The 17,294-nt window shown below is 42.0% G+C and overlaps 3 protein-coding genes across 3 annotated transcripts; all 3 read left to right on the top strand.

The window, feature by feature from the left end:
• The first annotated feature begins 593 nt into the window (after positions 1-593).
• Positions 594-6,632, top strand: LOC138631652 (cyclic GMP-AMP synthase). The gene is made up of 8 exons (XM_069716736.1): positions 594-715; positions 839-1,065; positions 2,028-2,250; positions 2,809-2,939; positions 3,825-3,969; positions 4,749-4,848; positions 5,249-5,371; positions 5,957-6,632. Exons 1-8 carry the CDS (start codon positions 598-600, stop codon positions 6,333-6,335), a joined length of 1,446 nt encoding a protein of 481 aa, XP_069572837.1. The 5' UTR covers positions 594-597; the 3' UTR covers positions 6,336-6,632.
• Positions 6,633-7,578: 946 nt separating this feature from the next.
• Positions 7,579-11,347, top strand: rpl11 (ribosomal protein L11). Its single transcript, XM_069716710.1, has 6 exons — positions 7,579-7,634; positions 8,109-8,259; positions 8,369-8,475; positions 9,587-9,718; positions 10,937-11,047; positions 11,250-11,347. Exons 1-6 carry the CDS (start codon positions 7,629-7,631, stop codon positions 11,277-11,279), a joined length of 537 nt encoding a protein of 178 aa, XP_069572811.1. The 5' UTR covers positions 7,579-7,628; the 3' UTR covers positions 11,280-11,347.
• Positions 11,348-13,189: 1,842 nt separating this feature from the next.
• LOC138631639 (protein starmaker-like) lies at positions 13,190-15,996 on the top strand. Its single transcript, XM_069716717.1, has 2 exons — positions 13,190-14,728; positions 15,949-15,996. The coding sequence occupies exons 1-2, from the start codon at positions 13,190-13,192 to the stop codon at positions 15,994-15,996; spliced, it is 1,587 nt and encodes a 528-aa protein (XP_069572818.1).
• Positions 15,997-17,294: the final 1,298 nt, after the last annotated feature.

Genomic DNA, 17,294 nt, shown 5'->3' with positions numbered 1-17,294 from the left:
TAAGTTTATTTTGACATAGTTTATTGATTGAGTGATTTATTTTGTCTTTATTTCAGTTTTACGAAAAAAGATTGTTGTACATGAGAAGAGGAACAAAAACAGTAAAGGTTCATTCAACTTTACTTCTTCGTCTGACTCTCTATACAACAGTATGTTCGCTATCTATCGAAGTGTAGTCTGACACTTACTCTGAGGACAGAATAGCCACTGTGCCCTTACGTCTCTGCCATTCATGGGAATGTGATATCTCAGCAACGCCTTAGGGGACTTCCTTTATATGTGGCGCAAACACTCACTTGGACTCGAGCATAAAGCGATTTGATTTTAAGGGTGAAAGGTCAAAGGTCACTGTCTGAAGGAAACGTTCTTATAATTATCAGCATCAAATTCAAATTCATTACTTTGTCTGACTTCCTTTTTTTATAAAATCAAAACCAACACTTGTGCATTTTGATGCAGAAATAGCACAAACACAGTGTCTCTTCCGTTAAAACATTGACCTGTTGTTACCATCAGACAAACCAGCACAAATCAGAGTTGTTAGAAAACCATCACACTGCAACAGCAGATTATGTTGTGTTTGTTAAAGGCTAAGTTATGGACGGCGAGGTCAGTCCGAATGGAGCAAAGCAGCAGAAAGAGAACAGAAGAAAATCCACTCCTCTGCGTCAAACACCAGCGAGACAAAGCCTGAAAGTTCAGCAGCAACAATCAGGTGATGTTAAACTCAAAACGTTTGGCAGCTGTACCTTAAAGTGTTTGCATTTCTCTGTTGTCGTGGCAGCTTATCACTACCGCTCTGTATTAAAACGCTCTGCTGCCTGCTGTCTCTCTGCAGAGGAGGAATCGACGCTGGTCGAGGAGTCCGTCTCACCGAGGCTGGCCGACTGGATCAAACTCAACGCCAAAGACCTCAAGATCCGGCTGACGGACCGCCGCTGGGCCGCGGAGGTGGTCAACGATTTCCGTGAAAACCTGCTGAAGTTCCTGAGGAGCAACACTGATCAGCCTTTCTTCCAGTCAGCGGACTTCCTCACCACCGGCAGCTACTTTGAGAAAGTTAAGGTTAGGTCACGATAACCAACCACAGTTTCTGCAGTTTCTCACTTTGGATTATTTTTTTCCTCAAACAGACAAACTATTGCACATATTCTTTCTCTCACAGGAGTGAAAATATGAATCACAAAGATTAAAACACGTCCATGTGGACAGCTTTACTCATTGCACCTATTCAGTCTAATTCAACTCCCACAACAACAAAGAAATATGTGTCACTGGAAACTATATAAATTAAAAAGTCCAAAGGACACCTGAACCTGCTCAAATACAACTAAAAAAAATGAAACCCAGTATCACAGCAAAATGTGAAATAGCCACGCTGTGGCCTGTCTAGGTGTGAAAATAACATGTTTTGAAAGCGTGAAACTTTCACACACATAAAACGTCATGTGACACAGGATCATGTGACCAAAGTCTCACAACAGAGGCAACAAAAGACATTTTTGGTGGTATTAAGAGAGGGGTCACTGACAGTCAGGTGGGACGATGACGTTCGAATCCAGGAGGTGACCATATTTTTGTGGAGTTATTTTTGTTTTTCAAACTCCAACTATGTTTATATTTTTTTCCAAACCCCAACCATGTGCTAATTTAGCTATAAGTTTTATTTTCCTACAATTCGTATGATTCTATGCAAGCAGTAAGTTTTGTTTTCACCCACTACAGGAAAACGTGTAACTTTTACGCCCAGACAAGTGTATCTATTTCACATTTTTCTGTAGTGGGCCAGCGTGTCTATTTCACGTTTTGCCATGAAACCGTGGTTGCAAAATGTGACCAATAAAACCATTACTTTATTTCTCTCCACAACTACTGTAACAGTTCAGCGTTTTATATTTGATTTAAGCCTCACTGTTCTGTTTCAACAGGAAATACATCTAAATAGCTTCACAGTCGCCCTGTCAAAATAAAACCTCACTTTCATATTAAATACGGTATGTTTTATTTGATTTGTCCTCATGTCTCAGATCCACAACCCCGATGAGTTCGACATGATGCTGAAGCTTCAGCTTCCTACACGCCTCAACATCACGATGCTCGACGGTGGCATTTTCTACCGGATCAACCTCACCCGGCCCACTCGGACCCCCGTGCAAGCCTTTCTTTTGGAGAACACGCTCACGCTCTCGTCAAGCCAGGTCCTGAGTGAGATGTTTCGCCTGGTCCGCAAGTTCCTCAAGAACTACAAAGGTGCTCTGCTTCACATCTGACTTTTTAGTTCTTCTTCTTGACCTCATAGTTTGTACCGATCGTTTGCTTCCTCGTGCTTCAGTCTGTCGATGCTGCTGCTTCTTTTTGACACTAATCTGATGCAATCAAACCACTAATTCCTTTAAATTATAAGCTGAAGACCTTTTTAACTTTAAGCCTGAGTCTATTTCTTAAAATTTCTAATTCAGTGGAAAAACTGCTGAACAACTGTAAGGCCAAACTGGACACCTTGAGGCTCAACGGATTAGAAATATATTAAATCTGTTTGTGCTCATCACCAGGTCAGATTTTAAAAATGTCTCTCTCTTCTGTCTAATCTAAACTGTAAAGTAGAGAATAGCTTTATAACAATGAGCAAGTAAACAATGACGTTATTGAACACGTTCAAAAAATTTTCAACTGCAACTCGACCAACAGAAATAAAGCACCGTTAATGCTGCATCAATCTTAATCATAATAGTTGGAGGTCTCAAAATGGTGTCTGGTTTATCATGAATATTAAAAAAAACTTCTGTTTGTTCCTTTTCTGGTCTGCAGTTCCTGATGGAAACTGCCGCTGGGAGGTCAACAGGAAACGTCCGAACTCCCCGGCCGTCACTTTGTCTTTGTGCAGCCCTGAGAGCAACGGAGAGGAGTTGATCTCCGTGGACGTGGTTCCTTCACTGGAGGTAAACATTAAATATATCCATGTTAACGATGAAACACAAAACTAATCAGAAAACTTAGATTTAAAAATCATTGTTTGTGTTACTCACATACATGATAAATCAAAGACGTAAAGGCCTGGATGACTTAAAGTTTGCTGACCTTTGACCTTTTGTATTTTGCACCTGAGAAACACTATCTGACCAGGTAGTTTTTCTGGATGGCATCTCCTTGACCTCCAGCAGTACCATGAGGAACCTCTCAGTTATTTTTGGCACGTATATGTCCTTTAACTCACACATTAAACAAGCCTCTAGGATCGCCTTCTTTCACCTGTGCTATAGTGTCAACATTAGGAACATCTTGTTTCAGTCCGATGCTGAAAAACTAATCCGTGTTACTTCTGACTGTCAGTAGATGAGCTGCAAGTTTTGTTTATATTTTTTCATGTGTTTTATTTTGATGAAATGTATATGACTCTGAAACTCTCTGGTAGCTTAAATTCTTAACTTTTTTTTAAAGTAGTTTTCATTTATTTCACTTTAATTCAATTTATAGCATAAAAAAAAATATGTGGAACCACTTTCTAATTTCAATTCAAACCTATTTTGGACTCAAGAGGAGCCACAGAGAAAAGAGCAAAGAGAACAAGTCATACAAGACAAAACCATTACAATTCATTATTCAGTTTAAGTTTACTAACAGCCCATATGTGAATCAGTGTTAATGCTGTATCCTGTTAAAACCAAAGCAATCTAATCAGAATTAGTTGTAATATTAGTAATAAGTGAGTGTTTAAATGTTGGCAACCGTTATAGAAGGAAAATGAGGAGTAGAAACAGTAGCTGTGTTAATAGTGTTGTACCTATTGAGCTCGTGTCCTCACGTGTCCTCGTGTCGGTTTGGAGGTTCAGGGTTGGCCGTCCGCTGTCCGTAACGGTCCAGATGTGGACAACTGGCTTGGCAAGAAGATCCGCCAGGAAATCAAAGGTTTGCCGTGTTACTTCGTACCGAAGAGGCCCAAAGGACGAAACCTCGGCGAGGACGCCAAAGGTGAGAGGAAGTTACACCTGTTCCCTAAAGTACGGACACAAAAGCACGTCTATCTGTTTGACATCAATGTGTAGTTTATTTCACACACAATCAGAGTGAGTCAACCCCTGTGCAGTGATCTAAAAATGTAAAGTTATTAAAAAACTGGGTCATCAGTACCGCCTCAATGAAGTAAAAGTGATTAAACAGGTGTATAAAAGAACCCGTTAACAGCACAGATTTCTGAGTTTTGGCCTGATTTGTGTCTAATTTCAACACACGGCGCTTCACGTGAAACAATGAAGACTGTGAGACTTCATAAAGACGGGAGAGGAGACAAGAGCATCAGCAGCTGCTGAATAGAGGGTGACACAGGAAGTGGACTTTCACTCCTGTTCCTTCCACTTGGACGCAAGGATGAACTGAATAGATTTTGAAGGTCAAAGGTCACAGTGAGCTCGTGTCCGTCCTATCGGTCCGTCCCATTCGCGTAAACACGACATCTCGAGAACGGTTCGACAGAGTTCCCTCAAAGTTGCCACAAACCTTCACTTGGACTCGAGGATGAACTGGTTTAAAAAAAAAAAAAATGTGTGGCCAAAGGTCAGAGGTCACCGTGACCTCACAAAACACGTTTGTGGCAATAACTCGTGAATTGATCAGCTAGTTTATGACAACATGTCCCACGAATGTCTGACAGGATAAAATGATGAAGTGATGACATTTTATATCCGAAAGTACAAAAGTCAGCTTCACTGTGACATCACAATGTTCGGCGTTGTTTTGTTTTTCCTCCTCAGAGAGCTGGAGGATTTCGTTCTCTCACGTTGAGAAGAAAATCATCATGTCTCACGGCAACAAGAAAACCTGCTGTGAGAGTAACGCCACCAAATGCTGCCGGTGAGACTCTGAACTCTTTTAGAAATCTATTCTTTACTTCTTCTCCCACATAATCAGTACCGCAGTCTCAGCTGTCATTTAAACAAAATCTCAATCGACATGTGATTGGTTTGACTCCAGTGTTGATCGGTGTTTGTGCTGTCAATTCGTCAAATGACTTATAACTTAATAGAAAATCTGCATTTACAGATCCAAACTTAGTATTACAGTGTTCAAAGAGCATTTTTAACAAAGTAGTTCACCGGATAAAACTGTTTACCAGCGTCAACAATAAGTATTTTAGTTAATTTTTATAGATAACTGTAAATATTGTTCAGGATGAAGACATAAACATGAAAAAAATACTTGTTGTGGGTCCTTTCTGCAATAATTTTGTCATTTAAAAAATGTTTATTTACAGAAAGCCGTGTTTAATGCTCCTCAAATCTCTGATTGAGGGTCTGAAACAACGTTTTCCCAAAGAGCTGGATGACCTCTGCTCGTACCACGGCAAGACCGCCTTCCTCCACACCCTTTCCTCCAGGTACTCCTCAAATTCCTTATTTCAAGGCTACAATAACAGCAGATGTAGAAACAGTGACTGGTCAGGCCATTAATCGCTTGATTCCTGAGACCGTCTAACATGTTGAAGTGTCCTTGTGTGAGACACCGAACCCCATATTTCTCCTGATGTGAAATGTAGAGGATGAATTCATCAGAAAAAGTGATGTAATTTAGAGGTAGAAATATTTGCTGTCGCACCAATGGGAGTGCACTAATATAAGACGACACGTAGAAGCCCACACGGACCAACAAGTAACCGGAAATACATTTGAAACACTTGTCAAACGTCAAGAAAACTTCTTTAATTACATTACAAACAAAGAACATGGTCTTTTATCGGATGCTTTATAGGGAAAAATCTGGCACAAGAAAAAAGTTTTATAAAATGCAGCTCGGGTTCTTTGTAAATGTTCAGAAAATGGTCCTTTAATCCACACAGACAGACAGTTGATGTAATGTATCTGAACGTAACTGCACACACTCAGATCTGAGTTTTCTTCAGTCACAATCCTTCATTCATATTTCCATCGCCGCTGTTTTCTTTCCCCTGTGCATCGTCTGTCAGGTTCGACGACTCCATGTGGGCTCCTCAGCAGCTTCCTACCTGCTTCGTGTACCTCCTCGGAGCTCTGGAGGACCACGCACGCAGACGCGTCCTCCCTCACTTCTTTGTCCCCGAATGCAACCTCTTCGCGCAGGCCGTCTTCCCTCGCAAAGCGCTGGCTTTCCTCGTCAGCGCCCTGAATGAGCAGAGGAACGAAGGCCTGCCCCTCCTGAAGCCTCCGGTTCCACTCCCACCTCTGAGACCAGTGAGGATTTCAGAAGAAACCTTCGCTGAGGCCTCCACTGAAAAATCCTCCTCACCGACTCTCTCTGCTACATTCATGACTGTACTCGTCCTGGCGTTTGCTGTAGTTTTGGCTTGTGTCCTCTTTAGTAAGTAATGGAAAATGAGTACAGACACTAAATATATAAAATATGATATGAAAACCAGGTCATAATGGGCAACAGCCCATATGGATTTCATCATTTAATTAATTAATAGTCTCACTGCAAGAGACATTAATGAAGTGATGCAGGTTTTAGAAATGTGCAATGTCAAACAACTTTTCTTAAGTTTGTTTTCAATAAAGATTGTTTACTTTTTTTTTTTTTTAATTTTTTTAAATAAGCCATTATTAATTCTTGAGCAGCTTTAAAAAGAAAATTTCCACTTTTGCTCCTCAATGTTTCATTATTTATTTCACAATGCTTTTGTGTAAAACCCTCTTTTCTGATTTAAAAAAAAAAGAAGAAAAGTTTTGGGGTTGATTCAACTTTTTTTTTTTTTTTTTTTTTTTTAAAGTGTTTTGGTACTACATTGTGTTTTTGTAAATTCCAGTGTACTGTGACATCTTATAGACTTTCCAAATTAAAAAGAGGTCTTAAATGAAATGACTACCCTTTTTTTGTCGGTGGAATACCACGTATTAAAGAGACTGAACGTTGATAGGAAAGCATACACAGTGAGAAATTAATGAATAGGATCAAAGCTAATGAATTTTTCCTTCTAAAATTAATCTGATTCTTATTATCTCCAATGATCATTCATAAAATAAAATGCCCATCACAATTTCACAAAGCCCCATTTTAAAATTGCTTGTTTTTTTTCTGACCAAAACTACAAAAATAAAAAGATATTTAGTTTTATAAAAACATATATAAAAATATTTTTGGAAACGGGAAACAGTGAAGGTTTGATATTTTAGCTTGAAGCCTTTTTTAAATTGATAAACCAAGCCTTTGAGGATACGTTCACTTGTCAATTAGTTGCTAATTAATTGTCATTAATTAGGTTAGGTTAGGTAGTTACTTTATTAATCCCCCAGGGGACATTTTTTTCGCTACAGCAGCATACAGGAAGCAATAGATAATAATAAAATAATAGAAAGCAATAAAATAGCAGTAAAAATATTAAATATAAAATGCACAGTATATACAGTACAGTATATATCTATATCAAACAATCAAACGGAACAAAATACAACCTCTGTCGTTAAACGTTTAATTTTTACGTTTATTTATTTAATTTACGTTCGTAACTTCACGATTAGTTCAGTCACATCTTGCCTTTACTGTATTTCTTAATTAGGAACGTTCGCGTTGCTCCGCGGTGTTCCCCCGGTCCCATTTGCGTTAAACACAAAGCTATAAATTCCCACCGCCGGAAATGTAACGCCCTCTTCAAGTGATCCAACATGGCGGTGAGTGGTGTCTCACATTCTGCGATGGCGATCAAAACCCAAGTTACCGTTTAAATCCGCAGCCATCGGCGCCGCAGGAGCATCCGAACGGCTGATCGGCGACCGGAGACTTCGAGTCCGTCGTGAACGATTAAATTAGACTCGTATTTCTTCAATAAACGAAACGGAATATTTGGGTTTTAAAAAAAAAAGAAGTGGACAGCCGAGTGATGCTAACGTGTTAGCCTCCGGAAATTAAATATTTAGAGTTGGTTCTCGGTTATGTTGGGACACGTCGTCCGGACGTGTTTTTAAGTTGTTTTTGTTTTAAAGCGGTTTAAAGTGATACTAAAAGCAGCAGCGGGAGGGGGGGAGGAGGATGGGGGGGGGGGAGATATGTACAGACATGTCCTCCGGCCGGCATGTGTTGGTCCGGGAAGAACAGAGTAATAACGGTGTGTTTGTTTGTTTGTGTTTGTTTGTTTGTTTTTCCAGGACCAGGGTGAGAAGAAGGAGAACCCCATGAGAGAACTCCGCATCCGCAAGCTCTGCCTCAACATCTGCGTCGGTGAGAGCGGAGACAGGCTGACGAGGGCCGCCAAGGTGCTGGAGCAGCTGACGGGACAGACCCCCGTCTTCTCCAAGGGTCGGTACCTGGTGGTGGAGGAGGTGGAGGAGGTGGAGGAGTCCTATCTGAATGTGTTCACAGGATTTAAAGTTTGTTTTTTGTTGTTTCTTGTGGTTCCCCTTTGCAGCTCGTTACACTGTGAGATCCTTCGGTATCCGTAGAAATGAAAAGATCGCTGTCCACTGCACCGTCCGAGGAGCCAAAGCGGAGGAGATCCTGGAGAAAGGACTGAAGGTCAGCCGCTCGCTTGTAACCCTCCAGATGTCCGTGGAAGTAGTTTGATCTTCCTCCTCGGACGGGTTCGCTTTGAGATGCCCGAAGAGGAGAAATATCTGGGTTTTTTATAATAAAGCCGCACCAAGTAGTGGATTAATCGATTATTTATAACAGGAACACTGACGGTTAACTTCTCGACCCGTGGGAGGGTTTGAAAAGTATATTTTCTTTAAATGACACTTCTTTTCTTTTCTTTCATAGCCAGAAACTAAAAAAATAGACGTTATCGTGGAGTTTTTAGATTTCCGATGGTCCTTGAACTAATCGTGAACTTATTGGGTTCATTAAGGAAAAATGTGCTGAATCTTAACTTTAAAAAAAAAAAAAAAAAAGTGATATTTCATTGAAATCGCTTTATTTTATGGGTCTTATTTAAAACTTGGTCAGTAATGAACCGTTCGCTCGACCCAGACTCTGTAAAGAAACGGTTCTGCGCTCACCGGGACATTTGGGAGTCTTTGATCAAGATCTCCCAACATTTGGACCTCCGGCCTCTTTTCTATCCCATATCGGGAACACTTGGGAAAATATTGTGTATATAGACACGTCTTTTTTTTTTTCTCTTTTTGCTGCCTGTGGCTTGTTTTATCCAGACCAACAGTCCACAACCAGAAGTTCATTATGGAGACGTAAAGGAAATATTTTATATTTAAGCAGCTGGAATCAGACATTTTATTTTGATTTATTTTTTTTAGATCCGAGATGGTATGCAAATCAAATTTTGATCAGCTAATTGAGTCATCAACTAATGGTTGCGGCTCCACACTAAAAGACAGGAAAGGCTGAAATTCACTTGTGTCTTGATTTTGTTTTGTGCTTGAATATTAAAGTAAATGTTATTGAACTAATGAAGAAATAAAGTTTTGAGTTAACTAGACATTCACAGTTCTGCTTTAACTTTGCTTAATGGCTTTAAAAAAAAAAATCTTTTACAGACTTTTAAAACTTGACGACAAATACAGGAAAAACAAAAAAAAAGTTTTGTGTGTCGGAGACTTAAAACTGAAACGAACAGTTTCGTCGCGCTTGTTGCCACAAAACGTCTCTCCTCTGCTTCTCCTTCGTTCAGGTGCGCGAGTACGAGTTGAGAAAGAACAACTTCTCCGACACCGGAAACTTCGGCTTCGGCATCCAGGAGCACATCGACCTGGGCATCAAGTACGACCCCAGCATCGGCATCTACGGACTGGACTTCTACGTGGTAAGAGACCCACGAGGAACGCCGCGCGGCCGTTTGAGGCGCGGCCGTGCCGTTGGACTCCTTCTGGTTATTGATTAACTGCACACATCGGGGTGGTTTTAACGCAACACACACACCAGAGAGGTTGTAATGGAGTGAATTTAACTACACCTCAAGTTAAACAGGACTTAATGCGTTTAAATAAGACAGAACTGAGATGGACACTGGAGTTCAACGGGTGTTGGTTGCATTTATTTGATCGTTATTTACCTCGTTTAATGGCTCCGAGTCACTTTTTGCAGTGTGGCGTTTCGTTTTGGATGAACGGTTTCTCAGAAGGCTTGAATTCGTTCCCTTGCAGCGATCGAGGAAGTTGTTTACTTATTTTTGCATTACATTAGTACCACGATTGAGTTGTTTAATGGAAAATCTATTTATGACTTCGACACTTTGACCGTGTTGAAGTTCTCTTGATTGTTGAACACGTGTTTATGTACCTGTTTTTTTTTTTTTAAATTGTCTGTAAAGTTAACATCCAGAAGTAGCTCACCTGATGAAGCCGAGTCCCGTTATCATTTTATTATCCCGACAGATGACGGTTGTATTTATGGGCGATGTGGTGTGTTTTTGGTTGGTGTGTTTTTGGTTGGTGCACAGATGGAGTGAAGATGTGTGTTCAGCGCTCCACGCTGCCCTCTGGTGGACAAATGAGAGCAAAGCAAGCTTAGAGACTTCAAGGAGTAATGCCACGAGACCTCGATGATGGTGTAGTGCCGGTGTCAATACTTCCTGTATCTCGTGTATGAATTTATTTGTGGGTTTGGTACTGAACGCTACCGATCCCAGCTGTGGAGACGCTGGTTCAGCCGTCTCTTATTGCGTCACTAATATTTATTCTCTGTAGTTTTTGTCTCGTTATCTACATTTTTCAATGGAAAGAAGCTTTGAGTGACCAGAAGGTGTTAAAAAAATATACCCGATATATATTTGTGCCATTTTACAAAATTCTTCAGATTTATTGGTGTTAAATTTACTCTTAAAATGAGCATTTTATTTTTCCCTTTTTTTTTTTTTTTTTTAACAGTTTAAAAGTTACAACTTGAACATTTGGTTGTCCATCAGTACTCGAGGTGAAGCGCTCTGAGCTTCAGCCTCACAGATTTTAACTGATGTGTTTTTATGTCGGGCTAAAGCTTCACTGAGCCGCTCTTCCTCCCTCCCTCCTCCTTTCGTGTTCAGGTCCTGGGCAGACCCGGCTTCAGCATCGCCGACAAGAAGCGGAAAAGAGGCCGCATCGGTTTCAGGCACCGCATCCGCAAAGAGGAGGCAATGCGCTGGTTCCAGCAGAAAGTGAGTACACACGAACCTTAACATGTTTCATTCTTGGATTCAAGTTTAAGTGAAACGTGTGATTCGGTGGATCATTTCATTACTCTAAATTACAGAGTTTAATTAGCGTTGTGTTTTTGTGATGTCCTCTCTTCTTAAGAAAAGTCACGTTGAATTTTAATTTCTTCAAAATTAACCCCAACTTCTCCCTGTTCTGTTTCAGTACGACGGTATCATCCTCCCCGGCAAGTAAAGGACCACCTTTTCATCTTGTTTGTAACAAAGAAATAAAAAAATAAAAAATACCCTTTTTTTTTCCGGTCTGGTGGTGTTTGTGAGATGTTTCTACCGAGTAGGAAAAAAAAAAAAAGAAAGCGACTTTACTGTCCAGTGTTTTAACGACTCGGGATTAAACAGTCAAAACGAAATGAGGCTGAGATTCTGTGACTCTAAAAGCAAATGCTGGATCCTCCACTTCCCATAATGCAACAGCCCTAGTTTGTAATGCAGGCCTGTTTAAAAAAAATTAGAAATCTCCACAAACACTTGGAAAGTAGATTTACTGAAGTACCTGGTACCGCGCCGAAGTATTTGACTTCATTACATAAAATACACTATGTACTATGTTGTGTAATATTTGAATTGTTCTGTATTGTATACACAACAATGTTAGTTACTTGGCAAAAAAAAATGATTTGTGCATAGAAACCAAATGAAGTGCTTATAAATTAAACCTGTTTTCATTCTTATAAAACCAGCACACATACACGAGCTTTTAGTAGATCTGTAGCTGTGTGTATTCTGAATTAACCTCTGATTTTAAATTTGCTGTTTTAATTACAATGATGGATGAAAATTGTAATGATGACGGATGTGTTTTGTAAACCAAATAAAATCTGACTGCTTTAGGACCAATGTTGAAATAGTTGAAAACACTTTGGGATAACAAAAAGAAAGACTTCAACCTCACAAATAATAAAATACAACAATCTTTCTTTTACTAATGAAATGTTGGAAGTAATCTGCGATAAGGAGACACTTTCAGCTCAGGATACAAACGACAAGCACGTCAAGGAGCTGATATTTTAATTAAATGAAGTAATACTACTTATTTTACTGCCAATACTTTAATTATAAAAAGTAATAATACTTATCTCACTGCCGATACTTTAATTATAAGAAGCGATAATACTTATGTTACTGCCGATACTTTAATTATAAGAAGTAATAATACTTATTTTATTGCTGATACTTTAAGTATAAAAAGTAATAATACTTATTTTACTGCCGATACTTTAATTATAAGAAGTAATAATACTTATCTCACTGCCGATACTTTAATTATAAGAAGTAATAATACTTATCTTACTGCCGATACTTTAATTATAAGAAGTAATAATACTTATTTTACTGCCGATACTTTAATTATAAGAAGTAATAATACTTATTTTACTGCCGATACTTTAATTATAAGAAGTAATAATACTTATCTCACTGCCGATACTTTAATTATAAGAAGTAATAATACTTATTTTACTGCCGATACTTTAATTATAAGAAGTAATAATACTTATCTTACTGCCGATACTTTAATTATAAGAAGTAATAATACTTATCTCACTGCCGATACTTTAATTATAAGAAGTAATAATACTTATTTTACTGCCGATACTTTAATTATAAGAAGTAATAATACTTATTTTACTGCCGATACTTTAATTATAAGAAGTAATAATACTTATTTTACTGCCGATACTTTAATTATAAGAAGTAATAATACTTATTTTACTGCCGATACTTTAATTATAAAAAGTAATAATACTTATTTTACTGCCGATACTTTAATTATAAGAAGTAATAATACTTATCTCACTGCCGATACTTTAATTATAAAAAGTAATAATACTTATTTTACTGCCGATACTTTAATTATAAGAAGTAATAATACTTATTTTACTGCCGATACTTAACTATTTGACAGTAACTAAGGGAGCGGAATTAAACCGAAGCTCAAGAACGAGTTTGAAGTTACCGTGAGACTTTGTGGCATCGCGAGAACACGGAGGGCTTTTAAACTGCTAAGTGGCGGCGTCTGACAGCGTCCACGAGTCGGCGTGGAGAGTTGCAGGATTTCGACAACAAGGTTGATGACAAGACCCAATGATGGAGGAGAACAACGACCCGGAGCTGCTGGACTCCAACGACCAGGACCGCTGCAGGACTGTAACGAATACGGGGGACCGGGACCCGAAGGACCGGGACCCGCAGCACCGGGGCAGCGAGCCGGAGCAGCACGCTCCGAACGCCGCCAGCAGTGAGCAAGCGGACCGGGACCCGAAGGACCGGGACACGGAGCACCGGGACCCGCAGCACCGGGGCAGCGAGCCGGAGCAGCACGTTTCGAACCCCGCCAGCAGTGAGCAAGCGGACCGGGACCCGAAGGACCGGGACACGGAGCACCGGGACCCGCAGCACCGGGGCAGCGAGCCGGAGCAGCACGCTCCGAACCCCGCCAGCAGTGAGCAAGCGGACCCGGACCCGAAGGACCGGGACACGGAGCACCGGGGCAGCGAGCCGGAGCAGCACCCTCCGAACCCCGCCAGCAGTGAGCAAGCGGACTGGGACCCGAAGGACTGGGACCCGAAGGACTGGGACCCGAAGGACCGGGACACGGAGCACCGGGACCCGCAGCACGTTTCGAACCCCGCCAGCAGTGAGCAAGCGGATCGGGACCCGGAGGACCGGGACACGGAGCACCGGGGCAGCGAGCCGGAGCAGCACCTTCCGAACCCCGCCAGCAGTGAGCAAGCGGACTGGGACCCGAAGGACTGGGACCCGAAGGACTGGGACCCGAAGGACTGGGACCCGAAGGACTGGGACACGAAGGACTGGGACCCAAAGGACTGGGACCCGAAGGACTGGGACCCGAAGGACTCGGACCCGAAGGACCGGGACCCGGAGCACCGGGGCAGCGAGCCGGAGCAGCACGTTTCGAACCCCGCCAGCAGTGAGCAAGCGGACCGGGACCCGAAGGACTGGGACCCAAAGGACTGGGACCCGAAGGACTGGGACCCGAAGGACCGGGACCCGGAGCACGGGGGCAGCGAGCCGGAGCAGCACGTTTCAAACCCCGCCAGCAGTGAGCAAGCGGACCGGGACCCGGAGGACCGGGACACGGAGCACCGGGGCAGCGAGCCGGAGCAGCACCCTCCTAACCCCGCCAGCAGTGAGCAAGCGGACCGGGACCCGAAGGACCGGGACACGGAGCACCGGGGCAGCGAGCCGGAGCAGCACCCTCTTAACCCCGCCAGCAGTGAGCAAGCGGACCGGGACCCGGAGGACCGGGACACGGAGCACCGGGGCAGCGAACCGGAGCAGCACCCTCCTAACCCCGCCAGCAGTGAGCAAGCGGACCGGGACCCGAACGACCGGGACCTGAAGGACCGGGACAGCGAGCCGGAGCAGCACGCTCCGAACCCCGCCAGCAGTGAGCAAGCGGACCGGGACCCGAACGACCGGGACCCGAAGGACCGGGACAGCGAGCCGGAGCAGGACGCTCCGAACCCCGCCAGCAGTGAGCAAGCGGACCGGGACCCGAACGACCGGGACCTGAAGGACCGGGACAGCGAGCCGGAGCAGCACGCTCCGAACCCCGCCAGCAGTGAGCAAGCAGGCCCCTCCTCTGGTCCCACCGATCCACAGGTCAGTGTTAAGAACTTCCCCGATAAAAAAAAAAAAAAAAAGGAGACTAAAGAGTCGAACACGAGTCTGGGGAGTCCGATTATCATTTTAATGTTAAAGTGAGTAAAAAAATAAATAAATAGGCATCATTTGTGGAGAGGATTTATTATTAGAGGACAGATGCTGATGTTAGAATATATAATTGTTCATATCCAGGTGTTTTACTGAATGTGGTCCACTGGTTGCTCACACTCATGGATGGGACGTTTCTATTGGTGGGTTTGATCCCTCACTGACAGGACAGGGTTACTTTGCTCTTTTCTATTGAAATCTTTTTTTATTTTTATTTTTTTTTAAATGAAGCAGCCCAACTGTCACGTTGGTTTTATTTCACGTCGTCGGTGCCATCGCCCTGCTGATCCTCCACATTAACGGTTTGTACATGGTTTGTTCCACCGCGGCACCTCGCGTACTTCCACTCTTTTATGTCTGTTGTACAGCGACAGAAAGGAAGAAGAAGACCGAGACACCCCCGCTGTCAGCACTGCGACCAGATCTTCTCAACATCGGCAGAATTAAAGGTTCATAAAGGAACTCACACCGAAAAGATAACATACATCTGTGACAAGTGTGGCAAAAGTTTGGCAAGTTTAAGAGGCCTAAAAGTCCACCAACTAAGTCATACTGGGATGAAACCGCACCGCTGTGACCACTGTGAGAAAAGTTTTACGTACTCGTGTGACCTAAGAGCCCACCAACATGTTCATACTGGAGAGAAACTATACAAATGTGAAGAGTGTGGGAAACGTTTGTCAAGTTTAAAAGGCCTAAAAGTCCACATACGTGTCCATAAGGGTGACAAACCGTACCGCTGTGGGGACTGCGGGAAACGTTTTTTGCAACCATATTACCTAAAAGCCCACCAACATGTTCATACCGGCAGGAAACCACACGTATGTGACCAGTGTGGGGCAGCATACACTTCTTTTAGTAACCTCAGAAGACACAAATTTACTCACACGGGAGGGAGTCCGTACATGTGTGAGCATTGCGGGAGCAGGTTTCTAGAGCTGGGTATACTAAAAATCCACCAACGCATTCATACCGGAGAGAAACCGTACGGCTGTGATCAGTGCGAGAGACGTTTTGCGAATTTTAAATACCTAAAATTGCACCGACGTGTTCATACCGGAGAGAAGCCGTACATGTGCGACCAGTGTGGGGAAATGTTCACTTGGCAGAGAAGCTTCAAGAACCACCGGTGCGAAGAGGTAGCCGTGCAGCCGTGACCAGGATGGGGGCAGCCAGAACCACACGACTTTTAAAAAAACAAAAACAAAGTGTGGAAGAACTTTTACTTTGAGAAGTGCCCGGAAAGCTCACAAACTCACCGACGCGTCACTGTTTTGAGCAACGGCCGATGAGGGGGAGGTTGTTGTTGTTGTTTTTTAAATCCACATTGGAAAGAAATGTCACTGTTGTGAATATTGTTGAAAGCCGTTATTCAGAGGATTGCTCTTTAAAATTCGCCAACACATTTATATAACGTTGTCTTTTCATCTTCAGGGCTTCACTCACGGTTTCTCTGCCTCCAGGTTTCAGTTTAACTCGTGGACTGTAGTTTCAGACATTATATTGATTTGTTGTGTTTTAATCATTTATGATCCACTTGGAATTTTAATTGGATTTTAAAGTTGTTGTTTGTTTTTTTTTTCAATCTTTATATTCATTATTGTAATAAACTTTTTAAAACTTAAACTCAGTGCTGCGAGGACGTTTTTTTGTTGTTGCTGAAGTGTCCTTAGGCAAGACACTGACCCGCAAGTTGCTCCTGAGTCCAGGTGAGCAGCTCTGCCACCATTTGTGCGTAAACATGAGGCGCTGTAGAAGTGCAGACCACTCACCGTGCGACCATTTCAAGGTGGTCTAATCCATGCCGAGAAGGATAAAGTGTTCAAATTTGCATTTATTACATTCATTTCTTGCAGCAGATGAAAGAAAACAAAAAAAAAAAGGCCAAACAGACGTGTTTTGATCAGATTCTCTTTATTCAGTGGATCTCTACAGAAGCCGCCAACTCATCCAGAGCGGAGACGGAGATTCAGCCAATCAAATGAGCCACATCGGCCTCTTTGTGCCTCATACTGAACTACATTTATTATAAAATGAGATTAAACTTTGTGGATGTTAATCATGGCAAAAAAATATAATTTTCTCAAGTGACAGTTTAGTTGCAGCTTTTTTTTTTTTTTTTTTAGCCTGCAGGAGTTTTGTTGTTCTGTCAAACAATTTGACATTATGGGATGGAGAGGTGAGCTTCTTTCTTCTTTATTTGTTGGACTTTATTTTTCTGTATTTTTCCTAATAGACATTTTTCGCCAATCTTTAAATTTAAATCTCAGTCGTTGAAGCTGATTCCTCCCAAAACATCGCATTTATAAAATGTTTATTTTAAACGTGTACATCTATATATTTAAAAAAAAAATTATTATTATTTTTTCTTTTTTATCACTTTTGGCTACACTAATTCAGATATCCATTAAATCAAAAAACACAGCTTTGCTTATTGCTGACCTGCTTCTATCCT

This window comes from Brachyistius frenatus, unplaced genomic scaffold (assembly GCF_029030835.1).
Source record: "Brachyistius frenatus isolate BFR_SWC_R1_liver_20210118 unplaced genomic scaffold, ASM2903083v1 Contig_162, whole genome shotgun sequence".
NCBI classification, from domain to species: Eukaryota; Metazoa; Chordata; class Actinopteri; family Embiotocidae; genus Brachyistius; species Brachyistius frenatus.
Note: the sequence above shows the minus strand (reverse complement) of the source record. Positions and strands in the feature narration are given on the sequence as shown.